The 19,659-nt window shown below is 41.2% G+C and overlaps 1 protein-coding gene across 4 annotated transcripts in view; it reads right to left on the bottom strand.

Moving 5' to 3' along the window:
• MTCL1 (microtubule crosslinking factor 1) overlaps positions 1–19,659 on the bottom strand; it is a 112,298-nt gene that overhangs the window by 10,676 nt on the left and 81,963 nt on the right. For all 4 annotated transcript variants that reach the window (XM_039845850.1, XM_039845852.1, XM_039845851.1 and 1 more), the window contains 5 exons: positions 19,197–19,391; positions 11,316–11,483; positions 7,822–8,076; positions 2,566–2,862; positions 887–918 (listed from right to left, as the gene is read on the bottom strand). In XM_039845850.1, the coding sequence (XP_039701784.1) occupies positions 887–918; positions 2,566–2,862; positions 7,822–8,076; positions 11,316–11,483; positions 19,197–19,391 (947 nt within the window). The remainder of the gene's footprint in view (positions 1–886; positions 919–2,565; positions 2,863–7,821; positions 8,077–11,315; positions 11,484–19,196; positions 19,392–19,659) is intronic.

Below are 19,659 nucleotides of genomic sequence, written 5' to 3'. Positions count from 1 at the left end.
CCAGGCCATTTGGCTCTTGAGCCTGAGCTCACTCACAAGTGCTGTCCTGTACAGTCCGAGAATAACCGCACAAGACAGAGCTTGAAGGACAGAAATGTACCGTGGGCAATTCTAGATTTTGGGTGAATCCAATAAAGAGCAAAATTCATGGATTTAAAGTTTACAGAAAAACAGGGATGAGGAAACTGGAAAATACTGAATGGCTCAGAGAAGAGATTCCATGTAGTGGAAATGATATATATTCGTCTATAAAGAAAAAGTCTGTGTTTATGGGCTTGGGGTGGGACAGCATGGGAATTCTCTGTATTTTCCTCTCAGTTTTCTATTTTTAATGTTTAAATTTAAACAGATTTGTTTATATGTGTCTTTTCAGAAACATCCCATATACAGATGACCCAAAGTACATGATTACTAATATCAACATCAACTATTTTATATCTACTTCAAGGATTACTTCCAGGAAATATTTTAATATATTCTCCTAGTAAGAGCTTTTAAATGTATACTATATAAATTGTCTCATAGCCTATTATGAGGGAGTTTTTTCAAACTTTAAGTAGAGGAGAGGGGTTTCCATGGACTTTTCAAAACTTAACACCATTATTTCTTTATATACACAATGCACAACTAGAACTGCAAAGTTCTTACCCTAACACTAATACACACACGCACATATACAACACCACATCTCTGGCCTTTTTGTTGCTAATTATAAAAAGTACTATATTTCTGAAATAAAAATAATAAAGCAATTACTTATTCAGAAGTCTAATTTTAAGTCGTTTTGAAGATAGTGTTACAATAGACTGCAATGATGAGCTGAAATTTTAAGACCAAGACAATTTTATTTCAGTTGTTTACTATTGTTTTCATCAATCTTACTTACCTTTGAAGATTTCCCTTGTGATTTTCTTCTTCCTATAAAGAAGAAATAAGTTTATCTAAATCAGCTAATATTGGTTACCTAGGAGACTTCAGTGTGCTAAATGATGGTTTTGCTCTCCTGTCCTAGGAAAACACCACTGAAAATGTACAGAGCCAAGTTTTAGTCAGGAGTGCTACTGCCCTTCAGCCTTTTGAAGTACAATAATAAAACTGGAATCCAGGGTGATGAGGGGTTGGAGCTTCTGCAGTCCAGGGAGGAGCCCACAGGAGTGAGAAAAATCGGCTATAAATTTTGTCATGGAGGTTGGAAAAAGTGGCTCTCCTGTGCTTCCTCAAAGAACTTTGCTGACGACATGAATTTCAAACCTGGCTTTGTAATGACCTGGATATGTCTGCATGTGTGTGTGTATGCATGAGGCGGGGAGGGGGTGCAGGGGGGATAGGAGATTGGAGAAGGCAAGATAAGGGTGACAGAGTTAGGAGACTGATGTCCCTTGGTCTAAGCCTCGCTGTAGAGGGTAGTGTGACATTCTTGGGCTTGAGCGCTTTCTTGGTTTTAAGCATCGCCATTTGGAATCAGAGATGAAATTACAGTGACTTCTGCTTAAGAAAAATGATAGCTGTGCTGACAGAGAACAGGATGTCTCGAAAAAAAAATCTTCGTGCTGACATGGTCTTGAAGAAGGGGCAAGGATCCTAGAAAGCCCTGATGGTGATGGAAATTTATTCATTGGCACAGTAAACAGCTTCCGCTTAGTGAGCATGGCCCTCCTCTCTGCCATGCAGATCAGTATAGGATCCAGGCCACCGCGAAGCTGGCACTAGGACAGTCTTCTGATCCTGGGCTGCCTTATCTCTGCTGTGAAGCTGGACCATGTGAGATTGCCGTTAGATCAAACTGGGTAGCATACTGGTGATGTCACATCAACTGGGTACATATTGCTGAAGAGAGGGCCCCTACCTCACTGACACGTGCCTTATTTCCTTACATTTCAACAGCACTATTTGACATGAACTCTTCTAAATCTACTAAGTGTTTGGGACAGGCTAAATGACAGGCACAGCAACTGTTAAATTGACTCATAGGTAATGGTTCTTAAAATCGATTTTTAAAACACAGTTTTAAAGAGGGCATAAACAGAAAAACCGAATGCCGTGCCCTGGAAGTTTCAGCACAGAGCTTAGCACACACGTTTGCTGATCTAATTTACACAAGGTTTCTATGTGTTCGATTTTTTCTCTTTCACAGAATAACATATTATGGTATGACATTTGCTACTTGCAAATGTAAGGTACTTTCTTTAAAACAGATTTTTTTTGTTATTAGTTAGTTTTCTAGAATCAGAAGACTGTGCTATGAATTTTTAAAAAGTTAAAGATCTACACTTCCCAGAATGGTCTATTTCCATGTTTCACCGGACATGCCAGTTAGTGAGACCTTTCCATTTTCATAGAACATGAGTCCTGCATTCCCACACCCGAGACGAAGTGGCAAGGTGAAACTGGCTGCAGAGCACGCTAGGAGTTTGGGGTCACGTCCACCAAGCAAAGCTCTCGGCACTGTGAAGGTTTCACTTTTACTCAACCCAGAGGCTGCGATATGCTGGACCCTGGAGCCACCAGCCACCCGGCCAGGTTTCGCCCACAACCCGCTGACCAGACGAGAAAACCCAGGCCGACCTCGGGGAGGCAGCTCCTGAGCTCCCTCTGGGGTCCGCGGGCCGCAGCCTCCTCTGGATCCTCCTCCAGGGTCAGGGCGTCCAAGTAGAGGTTCTCCCGGGCTGAGCACCTGTCCGACTCCTTCAGCTTGGACAGCGGCCTGTCTTCAAACGGGGTGGGGTCTGCGTCGGTGCAGGGCCACATCCCCACCAGACGAGGCACGCGGGGGCTCCCCGGGGGGGCGAAGGGGCGCATGTTGCCTTCTTTTTGATCACAGAAGAAACTGCCACCTCTCCGGGGACTGTTTTCTTTCTGCAACTTTGGGGTTTTAAAAACAATTTTTTTGTCTGTTAGTCTCCTAAGATCATAGTTTCTCCCCAATCTGGAATTATAGATAGGTCCATCTGTAATTCCACAGTTTACATCTCAAAGACTATGAGAAATAAATGTTCTTAAAATTTTGACCTTAATTTCAAAATGTAGCCCAACATTTTTTTAAATCACAATTTTATCTGGAAATCTGCATTAACCACACATAAGCCAAGTCCTTCTGATAAGTATCTACATGTTATTGAGTATAACTTTGAGTACTGTGCTTATAGGAAACTATACATTATTGAATGATGTATTTAGAACTCTCTTTTGTAATTAATTATCTTCAAGATTTAAGGAACACTCAATGAAAGCTATCAGTGACAGCAAACGTCTGAGGGTGAATTTGATTTTCCTAACTAGCAGAGTTTCCTAATAATAACAGAGTAGTACTTCCAAATCATGTGGAAAGAGTCCTTACATATAACCTGAGTGACCAAACTGGGCTATAATAACTGGGTATCAAAAACAACTTATAATTTGCTTGAGAGGATTAAAACTTAGCTATGAAGGCAATTGAAAATCTGGTATGACTGAAAACAAACAAACAAACATAAGCCACATACTTTGGATTCATATTTTTTTGCCTAACTTGGTAAGCTCAAGAAGCAGTGGTATTTGTGTGTGTGGGGGTGTGTGGAGGTGGGGTGGGGTGGGACACAGGACCACAAGGGTTTAGGAAGACCTGAGTTGGAACCATTGTTCCATGGCTTGCTGGTTTGCTAGCAGGTGCAAAGTCCCCTGCTCTTCTTAGCTCCGTTTCATCTGTAAATGGGAGCAGCACACCTCCCTCCTAGGTTGGGGGGAAACGGCAGGGGCCGGGCCCATTGTGCAGCTCATTGTTTGCCAGTGAAACCACCAGAGATTTCCCCCAGGCCTGCCTGATTCCAGGGCTGCGGCACACTGATAACTCAGCCCTTCATGGGGAGGCACTTCAGGAAGGGAGCCCATGGACAGGCAGGGATATGGTGTGACAGCAGACTCTCGTTCCTCGAGGAGGACTAATGGATGGCTTCCTCTCTTTCTCCAGAGCTTTCCTCACTGCCTCTCTATCAAAACAGGCACAGAAAACACAAATGAGAGCTGAGGATATTTCCACCTACATATCCTTAATGGGGTCTTTACTGCATGATGTACTCATGCACTCTACACATTGGCTGCTCTTTTGACTAAGTAAATTATCTGCATGATCTGAGTGACATTTGGATTTGTCCTGAAGGGGTGGCAGAAGAACGATTTTCAATCGTCAAGTGCTGTGACAGTGTCAGGAAGTTCTAAAACACCCTTGGAAGCATATTAACTTATTTTTTAACAAAGCATCTTTCATAAACTATACCTTTGTGTCCCAATTTCAGTCTTCATCCACAAATTGGATATAAGCAACAAAGCCATGTGAAATAATGGCGATAAAAGACTTTTACTCATTTTTAGTAAATTCTGAGGTGGTGTAACCAAAGTCTCAGAGAATTATCTTCATTTTATGAGAAAGATGGAGATCCGAGCAGCCAGAGTTTCCATGTTAGAGTCTGAGGCAGGATCACAGTTAAATGAGGGAAGAAGCAAGCAACCCTGAGTTTCAGCTCCTCCCTCCGCTCTCTACCCCTTCCTCTCCATGACGCAGTTCTTCACAGTTCTCTTAAAGATGCTAAATGCTTACTTTAAAAAAAATAAAAAGGAAAGCTTTTTATTATGTTCATCTAAGGCATGTCAGCACAATTTAGTTTCAACACATGATCATCTCCAAGCTATTTTGGGCAAGGAATTAAAATGCAAGAATCACATCTGAAGCTGTAAATGTGCACTGAGGGTGTGTGAAGAGGGGGAAGAATGACTAAAGAGGAGAGTCATGAACAAGCAGGTTCTAACTCAGTAAAGTGGGATTTCAAAAATAAACCTCCGCAGCCAGGAGCAATGAGCAATGTACACTCAAGCTGGTAAGTGTTAGGTTTCCTAAAAATGAGCTGGAATGGTTTTAGCTGGAGGGATCTACTGCTAGATGCCTCCGGGGTGTTGTAATAGAATAATGGGTCCTTAAAAGGATAGGGTTTCCTAGGAGAGTCATTTCAAACCAGGCATCAGCAGTTACTGTACTTAGAACTCTGCAGTAGAACAACTTGTAATACAAACAGAAAATTTAAAAGATTTGCATTTCAAATAATACAGGAAACAATAAACCCGCAAGAGTGTCACCTTATCTGAACTGGTCAAAAGAAAAAAGATCACTTTGTGAATAAGGTTTTTTTAAAAAATGGCCTTTCAGTGAAGTAGAGGCAACTGATTTAAGGAAGTTACTGGAAGGGGAATGGAATGACACATAAACTTTCCTTTAGCTCTTTAGAGCTGCAAGTCCTATATCACCTACATGTTAACTGGGAATTTAACAATTCTAAAGAGAAATATAGTATAACTTCGTAAAAGTTAACTATGACCCAACTAAATTTGGATTGAGACAAGAGATGCTGATAAGATGGATGATATGTGTTATATGACCTTAACCACACTCCCAGGCATTCATCATATAAAATGCTTCATGTGGCACAGAAATTGTGTAGGAATTCAGTGACACCAGACAAGTATGAAGCATGTGTTCTGAAAGTGGAAAATGGATTTAGTGTTACTTCTTTTACCATCTGTACTAAGTTATCATAGTCAAGGTTATATGGCTCACCAAGTAGTCAAATATCAAGATTATGAAGAATATTCACCTATAATTCTTGTTTATATATGAAATATGTAGCTAACAGTTAAATGAGTGAGCAACCCAGTAACTGATAAAATCTCCACACACACACATAACACACTTCAGCCAATTTCCTCTTTCACAGAGAATTTCTATAACTGCTTTACTTATTTTTCAAGATTGGGCACCAAGATTTATAAAGTCTTCTTTTAAAATCTTGAATATTTTTAGGGAAAGGACAGATTTATTTTTGAAAGCCACCATTGCATATCTGAAGCATCATTCACTGGCAACAAATCCTCTTCTAAAAACAGCAGTGAAATCATTGTACAAAGCCTGTGGGATCCACCACACAAACAGATTTCAGGAACAGATGAATGCCCGGAACCCATTGTGCTCAGATGTGAACCTTGAGGACTGAAGTTCTGGGGCTGACAGTACTGACAATTATTGCAGTACGGACAATTTGAGAATGGGGTTCAACTCCTGTCCCCTCTTTTCTTTCCAAAACGTAGTCTTAAAATGAGGTGACTGTTCATCCCTTGGTCATTAACTCTTCGAAAGCTGAATATCATGGGATATCTTACCAATTTTTCCTTTACTAGAAATTCCTTGTTCTCAAAAGTAAAATAAAACCCTTAAAGACCTGCTTAACATATATCCAAGGTGTGACTTCCAAAATGAAGCCATGACAAGATCGATAAGCCTATGGCTAACAGGCAAAGGGGACCTAGGAGGGCAGGGATCGTGATGGTCTAACCGGGTTATGGAAGGGACAGACAAAGTGAGAGATCCTGGAGGAAAGGCCAGGAGGGAACCTCCATGGTAACAGGGTGCCTGAGTTACTACGATACTGTGGTACTGGTTAGCTAAAGTTGGATATGAAAAATCTGTGACCATTTCATAAGAACATATGCTACTTTGTCCCTGCAATATCCACTCAACAATTGATCCATATTCGATAAGGCACAAGTGTACAGGGGATTTAATACAGAAGATTCTCCTCAAGTTCTGGCATTTCTAGGCCAAACAGGAAGTGGCCGACTTTCCTTTGATAGAATTTGGGGAATTCTGAAATGAGACATATTGAATTTCAAGATAATGACTCAGGTGTGTGAGTAATCCTGCCTAGGAAGAACTTCAGCTATCTGTGGTGCACTTCCTGCTTCTCAAGGCTTTCTGAGCCAAAGGCTCCAAATCTCTCAGTTTATTCTTCCTCTCTCACTCTCCCACGGTATGTAGAAACTAACCTCTACCACTGCACCTGCATAATAACACAGGCACCATGTCTGGTGATAATGGAGCACATTTTTCAAAAGGCTCCTACATAAATGCAGGCACTATGGGTATTTGAAATAGAGTAATAAGGTCATTTTTCCTGAACTCAGTTTCTTATTGATTAATGTGTTTCCTTGAGGCCTCATGAATTTATAAATGTGACAGGCTGAAATAAATAAAATATACGCTATGTAAAAATTCGGCCAGGGAGGAATTCCAAACCTTCAATAATTTAATGTGAAAATGTAATTTGTGCATCACTTAGGGCACAACCACAACTATGCAAACTGTCCTAAATCTGATGCAATACAGAGAATGACGATCTGAGCAGTAGAAAAACAATTCCGTCTCATCTGAGTTTTTGAATCATTTGTTTAGCTGAGGACAATGAGCTACCAGCTACCTCCCCTGACTATGGTTCTATCTAATTACAGCTCAGCAATATCCACAGCAGGTGCAAATAGCCTGACTTCCAACTTAATTTAGCAGTTTCTTTACTAATGGACAACAATTCCATTCGAGCTGGAGCAATTACCGTGACCACATTTTAGTGGCAAATTTAAAAGTTAATTTGCTTTTTGGCAGAAATCACTTTGTAAGACCGGAAATAACTTCATCTTTCAAGTTTAGTCTTTAAATTCTGTTTAAAAGTAATCCCACCCCCACCCCTGAACATACGAACACACCGCACACAGACACACACAGGAAAGTTACCTACAAACTTTGCAATGAAAAGATTTGTATAATGGAAAAGCTGAGCCCAGGTCTCCAATACTAAAAGTTCTATTATTTCTTTCTCTTCCTCTGGAGACCCAAGAAACATCCTAATGTAGTTAAGGATCTCTGAGCAGCCTGATTTTTTTCCCCTCCTTAGTTCTCTGATTTCCAGGTCAATTTAGCCATCTCCACTCTCTTCCCTGTTGTCCAGTGTCTGGGTGCTTCGTTACCTGTTCTATTCTCCACAGGAGTTCCTTCTTTTGTTGTTCCCACTCCTGCCGATCTCTGTCCAGGCGGTCGAGAAGCTCCACCTTCTCCCGGTTCCAGTTCTTCTCACTGTGATGGATCTGCCAGCGCAGTTCCATGACCAGGCCATGACTGTCAGCGAGGAGCTTCTGATGTGTCTCCCTCTCCTTCTTAAATGCCCCTTTGTTGTCCGTGGTAGAACCTGGTTCTCCAAAGTTTTTCTCAGTCTTCTCTTCCAGCTGTCAAGGAGAAAAACTTAGGAACTGAGTTTTGCACCAAGTTTTACATTGGTGAATAAAAATCTCAGTACATTAATGCATTATCCCTGGAAACATGTTTAAACCAAGATTTGACCAATCCCATGGAAGAAACCATTTTCACTTTTAAAGTTCTATTTATGAACATTTGACATAGAATGGTAAGCTTCCCTCAGTCCGCTTCTCAGCTCCGCTTCCCTACGCTGAGTCACTATCACTTCTTGCCTGTCCTTCTGTAGAGCTCCTTGAGGACAGGTACACGTCTGTCTCTATATTCTTAGCCCCGACATGGAACCTGGTGATGGAGCAGTGATGGAACCTAGGCACCCACAATAAATATTTGTCAAACACCCAGGAGGTTAAATACCGAAAACAAACAAACAAGCAGAAAAAAACCCCCACCCATCCAGACATAAATTCAACTACTGAAAACCAAAGAAGAAGCCTTGGAGGCAGACTGAGAAAAAAGATATCACACACAGAGGCAAACAGACAAGAATGACAGCAAACCTCTCCTTGGAAACTATGCAAGTCAGAAGACAATGGAGTGACATCTTTAAAGGGGTTACATGGCGGGGGGAGGAATAGCAATCTTGACAGAATTCTATAGTCAACAACAGTATCTTTGAAAAATAAAGAAAAAGAATACTTTTTCAACATATAAAAATTTAAAGAAAAAAAAATATTGGCAGCCAGAACTGTACTTCAAGAAATGATAGAAGAACTTTTCAGAAAGAAAGGATGTGATACCAACAGACACTGATCTACACAAAAAATGAACATTGGAAATGGCATAAATACATGCAAATATAAAAGTCATTTTTCCTAGTTTTAATTGCTTCAAACTATAACTGATTGTCTAAAGCAAAAATAGTTGCAATGTATTTAGAACATGTAGAAGTAAGCTGTATGACAATAGCACAGAGGACAGGAGAGAGGAATGGGAGCATGTTATTGTTGGAGAACATAATAAATTTTAGTGAAAGATTCGTGAAATTACCAATGTATTTTTTTTTTCTATTCTAGTTCAGCAGATGCCTGAATTCTACTGGAAGACCCATCTTAATCCATTTAAATCTAATGGTTTCTAATCCATTCTCTAAACCTTGAAGCCAGAATAACCTTTTAAAAAGCAAGTCAAAATGCTTTAGTTCCATGATAAAATCAGGATTATCATTTCAATTCTTTGAGCATTCCTTTTTTTTCTCTCACATCTGACTAGGTGCAGCTCTGCAGATGTGACATGCTCCTTTCTTCACGGCGTTCTTTTTCTGTCTGACACATCCTCTCCTTTTTGGTGCACCCACTCCTATTCATCCTCTGAAATTCATTCAAAATAGGACTTTCAGGGACAACCCTTTCCTAAACCCTCAAGTCAAAGTGTGTGCCCTGCATGCCCCAATTCCCTGGCAGCCCTCTGTACAGGCCTGGCAGAGCACTTGTCACACTATTAAAAATTATAGCCCTTGTCTGGGTCTCCGACTGCATTAAGAATCCAGTCAAGAAATATCTTATTTGTTACTGGATCTTTGGCATTTAGACTAAGGTCTGACTGAGGAGTAAATTGAAGGAATCACAGACTTGTGAATTGACACAAAATGGCCTTCCCTGAGAGAAAATACTTAACTTTTCATAGAATTCATCTGTTTTGCTTTTAAAAAGAAGGAGGTAAAGATGGGACTATTATAAATGAACTGGCCTCACTCACATTCATTACTTCCTGGGTGGCAAATGTTTAAAGAACTTCTTAAGCAATTTGGGCAGAAGATGAATCTTTACCTATCACCACCTGGCTTCTAGGCTTGAAGTCCTAGCTTTATTTAATGGTGTTTAATGATACTCCCTGAGGCTTTATTTGTGCAAAAAAGGGGGTAGATACCAGGCTCCCCTAAAACAAAGATGGAATGTTTTGAATTTGGCTTGCATCAAAGATTATGCCTCCTTTCCTTAGCTATACTTACGTCTTTGAAAATACTTAGCTTTTTCTCCCATAAATGTATTTTTAAATAAGTTTAAAGGCAGCTGCTCATCAGAGAGTGTCCTTACTCATTCTTCCTCTGCTGCTGACTGTTCAGGATGTGTCCTAACATAAACACAGCATCTAGTAAGAGTCTAATACCAGGCAGTGGGCAGGGTTTGTAACTGGGTCAGAGGCTGAGCTATCTGACCAGACTTGCCTGCCACTTTGGTTTTCCTATGTTTTGCAGCTTTCCTGCAGAGAAGATTGTGTGTCTTCACTCTTCCTAGGGTTGTGAGCTTGACACCAATGTTCTCTTGAGCCAGGTGGCAATGCAGGTGAACAGGGGGGCTGTTTTCTTTTGACATGACAGGGCCTTTCATCTTTTATTAAGGCCGGAAGATATCTCCTTTCTGGGCAATTTTGTGTGTGTGTATACAAGACCGAGCCAATTCACATAAAATTTTAATTACTTTATGGTTTGCCTCAAAATGGGGCCTAGAAAATAGATTATCAAAGATGCAAAGACCTTTCCTCCCTCATCACGATCAAGGGTCTGGAGAAACAATCTGAGCAAGCAGACACTGTGTAGAAAGTGACAGAGCTTTTAGGATTTCCAGGGAGATGTTTCTGAAATTGTAGAAAAGAATTTTCTGTCTCAGTCTGATCTTAACAACCCTACCGAGGTCTAAAATCCCTCCAGAGGCTCCACCCCACTGGGGGGTGTGGGGCAGGAACCTGCCCCCCCCTCCCCCCCCCGTGAGCACTAGGCTCTGTAATCGGAGACCAGCAACTTCTGGGACTCCGTTTCCTTTGGTGTAAATAGAGACACTGAAATTGATTAGACTTCTAGGGCATGTAGTGGAAAGTCTATAGCTCTTTTCAGTATTCGGAGAAATCTAAAGGAAAGCACGTGTTTACCTTTTTCAGAGAGCCTAAACTACAATCTGCTTTTTCATAGCTCCTGTCTAAATTATGTCAGCACACTCTGATCACAACTTCATGCTGGCCGACCTTCATTGGGGCTAAACACAACCTTGTTCACTGTGGAATGGGAGAACAAATGCTACTTTGAAAAATGCTGCTTAGTGGGGAGTAAGGGGAGAAGAAGGTGCCTTAGAAGTGCTGGGAGCTTGAAGAAGAGACAGGAGGCAGCTGCTCCTGGTTTTCTCCTTGGAGCCCTCTTTCTCTTAGACTCACTATGGATCTGAGTAACCGTACTTCCTCCTAACCTGTCCCAGGGGAGCTTGGGCGGGCTAGGTACCTGTTCCAGGCGGCACTTGAGCACAGCCCACTCCACGTCCCAGGCAGCCTTGTCGCTGGCATATTGCTGCTGCAGCCGCAGCCGAGCGTGCTCGTCCTCCTGCAGCTCCAAGCGCAAGTCCTCCAGCAAGGTCTTCAGTGCGCCGAACAGCTGCTGGTTTTCCACCACCTGTGGGGACAGCGGGGTTGACTCTGCAACTTCATGAAAGGGTTTTCTTTAGGCCAGAAGAGGAGAAGAGCCTGGAAATCAAGGCGGTGCTGGGCCGTTCCTAAGATGCCACTGACAATGGGCACAGAGCCAGGGGGTCCCCATGCAGGTCATCGGTCCCCTGGGGATGAGACTGCTAAAGGCCTGCTGGAATAGGAGGGGCCAAATCAGACTGGTGCTATGGGAACCTGGAGCAGAAGGAAGCTACAGGAGGCCACAGGGAGCCCTGGAGTCCAGGATGCTCTGTGTGACTTCAGATGTCCAAAGCTCTCCTAAGGATGTAGATATAACAAAATACAAACACTTACCTATGTATGCTGTCATTTTAAACCCAGCTGTTGCACCAGAAGGGAATTAATAAAGGTCTAGTGTCTCTTGTAAACATAGAGCAGTCATCCTCTAACTTGTAGTTACTAAGAGGTGATATATATGACAAGCATGGCCATGGGCCAGAGGAGACTTTTGAGATTTAATAATTAAAGCCAACAGTAAATGCTTAACCTGTTCGTGAAGGCTTCCTCGCGGTCCACTGAGATGAAGTAACTGGCCCTCTCCTTTCCACTTCACTAACAGCAGAAAAAACCAAAGCTCCTACTTGTCTACCCGGCGCCCCTGTACCACCAACTGTAAGTGCCCCGGGGAGAGACAAAGCCTGACCTGCCCCACATTCCCAGTGTTTCTCACAATGCTCGGCTCCTGTGAAGTGTGCAAACAGGTCTGATAAATGAAAAATGGATTTTTATTACTAATCTGCTTATACCTAACTTAAAGATTTTATATTTTCTAAAAACTGGCCTGCCCTTTGAAGGCACATTTCAAAACCATGATAGCGATCTCAGTATGTTTCAGCAAGGGTATTTTATCAGAAAGATTAGTCGAAATGAATTAAATACACTGAATCAATTCTATACCTGAATAACAAAAACCACATGAGCCCATCTCTTCCAATCGGACAGAAAACACAAAAGTGCTCTCAGACGATCTCAGGGCAATCTTGTTCAATACATTTATGAGGCAGGCAGAATAAAAGCTCTCTCAGTCCTGCTGGATGCAGGCTGTCTCCACCATGGGTAGACAGAGCCCTTACTCTCAGGCAAATCCCCCGTATACTTGATAAAACTCTCATGCTAAGAGCAGCAAGGAGAGGGCCCTTCGCGTCCCTAGCTTGGGATTTGCACACACGTCGCCTTTTCTCTATCGTGTGGAGTCAGTGTGCTTTTGAAACGATCTAGTGAATCCACTAAACACACACATGTACGTATACAAACATGGTCAAACACATTTGGGAAGAATTTAAGATACTTTGCATGTATGTTTGGATTTAAATAAAGTTGAATTAGGAAAGAGAAATTCTTTAACTTGAGCAGATTTGTTACTTACTGAAAACTCCAATTGCCTCCATAATTTATACGAAGAGCTACAGTATTAGATACAGTAGACTTTCAACCAAGTAGAAAGGTCTATTTGTTAGCATTTATTACTTTTTGATTTTTCTTACCTTGAATACTTTCCAACCATCTGAATATAGATAAATTACTACTATACTCAAAAAGATGCTTGTGAAATATATGAAATTGTAATAAATGCAGAATAGTTTCTTTAAACTCTATAACGAAAGTATTTAAAAACTATATAAGTACAGGTGAGTGAGAAGAGGTGTTGCAATAATCTTTTCAGAAATACACACCGTCTTAAGTATAGTATCTGTTGAAAGATTATGTATATTTTATTGTAGATTTACTTGGTATTTTCATCTTTGAGTTTAAAATTTTTTAAGTATCACTACTTTTTAAGTCAAAGCATTTTGAGCATAAAATAATGATAATAATTTTGATTCAGTCTTTGGAGTAGTAGTCACTGAAGAAAAAGTAGAAAATCATATGAGAAATTTTAACATGTAATCGATAGCTCCTTAAGAATCCCAAGTCTCCTATGTGGTCAGCCTTTGGGGGTTTTAGCCCTAAACCAAACAGCTCTGACAATGTTAGGACCAGAACTTGTACCCCTCGAAAGCAGGGGTTCATGTGCCAGTCCTTTCGCAGACTGAAAATGTAGAAGTACTTACTCTGGAAGTAATCGCTTTTTTGCATTAGCATATATCAGAGGAAATAAAATTTAGCCTTAATGTTTTCATGTACATTTGGGTTAGAGTAATCAACATTATGTTCTATTATATCAGTACAATATTCATCATTACGAAAGAAGCTCAAAATTGCTTTGGGGTAAAAGTAGCCAAGGGAGCAAGAGCTCAGAGAGTCCGAGCTATTGGTACTTGTTACTATAATCACCCGGTGGCAGCATGTTGCATGGCAAGAAACCACACTATCACTCTGCCTTGGTGTACAGAAGCAAGAACTGATGTCCCAGTAAAAATTTCTAAAGATCCAGAATGAGCCATAAAGGGGCATAATCCTTCTAAATAGCTTTTTTTCATGTACAAAACCCCCAGTAATGATAATTAATATTGTTTCCAGTGGGCCAGGGGGTATGCTAAATCATTCACCTACATGACCTTACATTTCACATCCATCCTGGCTTCATACTGCCATGTTCCTCGTGTTGTAGAGGAGGAACCACAGCGTGAAGGTACTGCTAACGTCTCACTGCTAGGAATAGAGCCCAGACTGCAATCCAGGTCTGTTCCATCCCAGGCTGAACAAACTAAACCAGGATATTTGAATTCTGACATCATTCCTTGCCTAGCTTTTTTTTTTTTTTAAAGTTGACCTTAGAGAAGCCGTCCAATCTCCGTGAAATGAATTTTATCCTCCATATCAAGGGAAATAATAATAGTGATCTCCCCCCTTCCCCGCCAAAAAATACCTAGAAGTTACTTCTCTCACTTTTTCTCTGGCGGTGGCCCTTGTTGGGCTATGTTTTGGGTCAAAAGATGACCCAAATCAAGGCATGAGTGGATCAAAGACTCTCTGGTCTATTTAAAGGTTTTTAGGTGACGGTCTTCTTGGATGCATAGTGTCTGAACCTTCTGTACCAGAAGCCCAGCTATATAACCTTTCAGTTTATGTATCTGTTAAGTATAGATCAATTTCAATTAAAAAAGATCAACTTTTCAATCTCTTCCAGATCAGCTGGTTGGTTTTCTTGCAAAAAAGCAGAATAAAATGGCTCCACTATTTCTTCACCCCAGTCTAAGGGCATTTCAGCCCTTCTAAGCTCATCTTTCTTTGGTGAGGCTTAAAATAATCCCTAAATTGGAATCAGGAGCTTGACTGTGCTATAAAGTGTTAAACTTTATAACAGGTTCAAGGTTAGGCATCAGCCAAAAAGACTGCTGTCTAAGTATACGATAAATATTATTACTAGAAAGTGAAAAAAAGTTTACGGAAAAGGTAACATACCAAGCTATTTGTGATGCAGTGCTAGCAATTTTACAAAATCATTCTTGCCTAAGATTTCTAAGACCTGTGAATCATAATTCTGTGAAAGAGCTAAACTATCATCAACTACCTCTGCTCGCATCCAAGCTGTCAACTTTGTAACTGGCTTTAATCTGAAGTTGGAACAGATATATGGACCTGTGGCTAAGGCTGATCTACAAAAATCCAGTCACAAAACAGAGGTGATAGCCTCCACCTCCTCTTCATTTAGGCTATTAGACATAGGCAGGGAGTTCTGGAATGCTCTGGTAGCTGCCCCTGACCTGCCAAACACACTGCATAGTTCCTATTTGATACATATAAAGAGAGAGACCTCATGCCACATTCAATAAAAGTAACTCCTCTAACAGCAAGAGTCCCAAGACAAGTCCTTTTCTGTGAGACAAACCAGAAAGGATACATTTGCACATCCAGAAGCATTTTAATAAATAAGTCATTTGTCATTCTTACCTTCATTGTTACATTCCGATTAATTTTAAGATTCCTTTTTAGAATCATTATTCCTTCACTGATAAAAGACAATGAGTCACTGAAGACTGTCCCTGAAAATATAACCTATGATTGTGGCTTACAGAGATGATAGACTCATTTATGTACAGAAACCATTTGCTTCTGGCTGAGAATATACCAGGTGATCCTGGCCACAAAGGCTCTGTGCCTGCAGGCCACCATAATTTTCACTGAGAGTTTTCCAAGGATAAATGTGGGTGTGTGAAACAACTAATGGACATATATTTAATAGATTATAAACACAGAGGTAGCAGACAAAGGCTTCAAAGAAACAGGGCAGGTCTGATGAAAATCAAGTGGCCAAATGGGAAGAAATACTCATCAGTGAGGTTTGAAGTTTGTTACGCACTTTGAAAGGCATGTCTTAAACTGCCAACCGTGGTTAACTCTGGGAGGTGGGTATGGGGCGGAAAGAGTCCTTTCCTTAAGTCTCCTTTAGGATTTGAGACTTTTCATCCTCAGCTAATGCTATTTCCACAGTAACAGAGACAAACAAATAAAAATGCACAGCAAAAATAAAATGCTCTGGTAGGGTTCCTTTTATATAGAGTTGCACATCTCCTGGGTGAGGATAGAAAGTTACAGAGTCTGAAGAATAAACCATGGTACAACATTCAAAATTGAAATGTAAAAGCCATCTAGGTTCAAGAGAAGAGTTTTCTTATTACAAAAAGTTAGGGCAGATCATAGTTTTGAAGTACAGGCCTTGTCTGGAAGAAGCAATCTTTTTGGAATTTTCTGCATCTAGGGCAAAGCAGGAAGGTGGGTAGCCATAAAGTAGGCTGCTGGGCACCCAGGTGAGCCGAAGCCTAAGAGGTCCAAGGAGCCGAAGACACTTTGTCCACAGGGGAAAGGCTGACTTTTCCCTGAAGGCCTTAAGCTTCAGATGAGCCCCGGATCAGTGACAAAGGCCTAGGAAGCAGATTCTACTTAGTCCCAAGACTGGATCCTCCGTGGGACTCTTCAGTGACTGGTCAAAGACGTGAAGACTAATATGAAACATAATTTCACTAGATCTTGCTCTGAATTTTAAATTGGGTTCTTTATTTTACACTTAGATGCTTTAATAAAGAGTACTGTATCACATCTCTGAATGAAAAAGTAACTTCTTTTTTAATAGATTAATTCAGTTCTGGGAAGACTAGCTGTTGGAACCACAGGGTCATAATTCTGGCACTATTAATCACCTTGTGTTTAAAAAAACTGGATTTTAGGAATTTCTGATGAATAGAAAATGCATACACAGCCTTAGGGGTGCTAGTCTCAAAAGCTTAACGTGGTGGCAAGAAGTGGCAAGGGTCTAGGAGCTCGGTGAGAAATATACGACACGTCCTTGCATATTTCCAGCCGCTGCTCTTCCACAAGGCTGGCCAAACTGAAAGTGCTTACTGTTCTTGAGGACAATCAAGTCACTGATGCTAGATTATATAGATCAGTCAGCAGGGAACATTCTCAGAACCAAACGTTTCCAACCTGATGATTTTCATGAACTATTTCCAAGGTTGGCTTGATACATGTAGTTATGTAGTTGTTTTTTTTTTTTTTAATCTTTCTGGACATGATAAATGTTGCTATTTACTGTGTTCAACTGTGAGAATGTTCAATATGATGCAAAGCAAAGATCATGGTCTGGGAAATGTTGCTTGTAAATTTATCCTTGGGAAAGAAGTTAGGCCACATTTCTCATTCTGCTTATCACCTGGGGAGGGTCTTGGAGTTTCGGAAAATGGTGTGACTCTGTAAGACATCCAGGCTGCCTGCCCGCTACCCAGGCCACCAAAGGGCAGGCAAAACTGACTGAGAACGTTTGCTCTCAGGAACCAGCTGTTGCTTACAGTAGAGCTCATTAATCTTCTGTCTTTGGACGGATAGCATTGTGTACTTAATTACTGTGGAGAGACGGGTCCATTAAAGGCAGACGATTCTGCTCGGCTGAACGCCACCCTGTAAGCCCATCCGCGTGCCTCTACTGTACACTGTGCGAAGCAGAAACTCAAGGGTCCATCTCTAACGTAAGGGGAAGAGCTAAAAAATTAGTACTGGAAGAAGAGGAAGAAATGATATTAAAATACACCGAATGTGAGGTTCCAGCTGAGTGACTTTATATTATTTTTCACCCCAAGGGTAAAATGTTCCATGACTATTGTTTAGAAAACCAGATGTCTTACATTTTTTTCTATTTCCAAAGCATTTGGACACACGCGTGGGAAACACCCAACACGTGATCTTAGTACAGCAGGTTTACGACTAAGCGACAATCAAGAAATACTATTTGAGTTAATCATGGATACTTTATAGTATTGATTGCCAATATCTCATTTAAAAATAATAAAACTGGTATATTTTAAAGAATTACTTGCAAGGTAGCATTTTATTTTCTAACAAAGTCATTGCTTGAAAACTCATACCATGAGCTAAAATCTCCCCATGGACACTGGCATTATGACAAACTTCCTAATAAGTAATTAAAAATTCCTTTGAAAGTATAATCTCTTTCTTGAGTCATATTACTCAGGGAAAATGAAGGGTGGATGGGGAGTGCATTGAAAACAGCTCTTTGTTTGTGAAAATCTGATTCGTAGATGGAAAGAAAGCAGTAAGGAGAAAATACACATTTCCCCTAGGCCTATGCTCATACATCACTGCTTTTCCTCACTTGGATCTGAGCTGAAGTGCTGATGACAGCCCTCTCCCACTTGACCCTCAGAGGCTCTGGGCAGAAGGAGGGGCCGCAGCTGTGCAGTCCAGTGCAGAGAGAGTGCCCCAAAATGTTTGAGGTTGAATGGCTGCAGCCTCGCCCACCTGCCCAGAGTGACTGCTGCACCTAAGGTCCACTCGCCCCTGCTCCTCACCCCGGAGCCAGAGATCCGGGTTTGGGGCCTTAGGCTCAGCTCTGTGGAAGCCTCAGAGAAGCAACATAAGATCAGAAAAGACCCAGATCAGGAAGTCTGGAAGGAGAGAGCTTTAACATTGGGGACCTCCCAGGGTCTCAACACTCCAAACCCACTATGGCTGCCATTTTGTATGAGTGCAAAAATCTGGGTTGTATCAATAGTATCTTTTGCTTTATTAAGCAGGATCTATGTGCTTAATAAATGTGGCCTTTGGTAACACTAATAATCACTTAAGGTTATACACTGAAATCCTACCTCTCTTCACACACACTGTAATTTTTTAAAGGAATGTCACAAATATTTTTATTTGCGGCATTATATTTTAAGTGGCTCCAAAAATACCTGAAACACTTTATACATGTTTGAGGATTTTCTTTTTTTGAAAAAAAGACTTGTTCTTTCCTCCTTATGCATTACATTACCAACTTGGTGATACTACCAATACCCATTCAGCTAAACGTCGACAGAAGAGACCTATTGGTTCTGTGTTCTTGCTCAGTGAGATCTCTGCACTCAGCGTTCTTGCCTCTTTGGAAGAACAGTCAACCTTTGTAAAGCCGCAGACCACTCTACAGGATGCTTTGTTTTCTCTTGGCACTTTTGCTGGCCTTGAGGGGATACGATTGACCTGATCTTATTACTTAATGTGTAAATAAGGCCCTTATTTCTAAATGTTAGCCAAATAAACTAATGGGCTGACATTAACATGAAAGCCTTACTGACAAGATGTCTAGCAAAAATACAGCAACAGGCAACCACAGTCAGCCGGAGAAGTTAGAAAACTTCTGCTCTTCAGAACACCAGCCCATGATAAAAGATGACACAGACATCGAGTAGGAGGCAGAACAAGGGGCTGAGACATTGGCACCCACCTGCCTGTGGAACTGCCCTCCATCTGCAGACTGCAGCCGACATCCCTGGTCGCCGATCTGCACAGGAGAGTGCGGAGAATGCTCCCGCATCGAAGAGCAGCCCAGATCATTATCGTCTTGGTCTGGGCCATCCCCCTTTGGGTCCCCCTGGATTCCAAGCTCACCAAGTCTGGGGAGGGGCTCTGCATGCTCACCCTGAAAACAGCAGGAGATAATGATCACTGCTCTATCCGAATCCTTCTGCTATACAGCCTGATTTTTATGATTGGAGGAGAATTATTTACTTTATGGGTTATCAAGTCTTCACTTTGCAGCCTTTTCCGCTAAGATGCTCATTTCGGCCATTATACTCTTAGCTACCTTCTCCATTTAAATGTCACAGAATGTAGTAAATACTAGAAAAGATTAGAAATTTTACTATTTATAAATTATTACCGCTTATAGTTATGATTTTATAAATCAA

This window comes from Pteropus medius, unplaced genomic scaffold (assembly GCF_902729225.1).
Source record: "Pteropus medius unplaced genomic scaffold, Ma_sr-lr_union100, whole genome shotgun sequence".
Classification (NCBI taxonomy): domain Eukaryota; kingdom Metazoa; phylum Chordata; class Mammalia; order Chiroptera; family Pteropodidae; genus Pteropus; species Pteropus medius.
The sequence above is the reverse complement of the archived record's forward strand: the minus strand, read 5'-3'. Positions and strand labels throughout refer to the sequence as shown.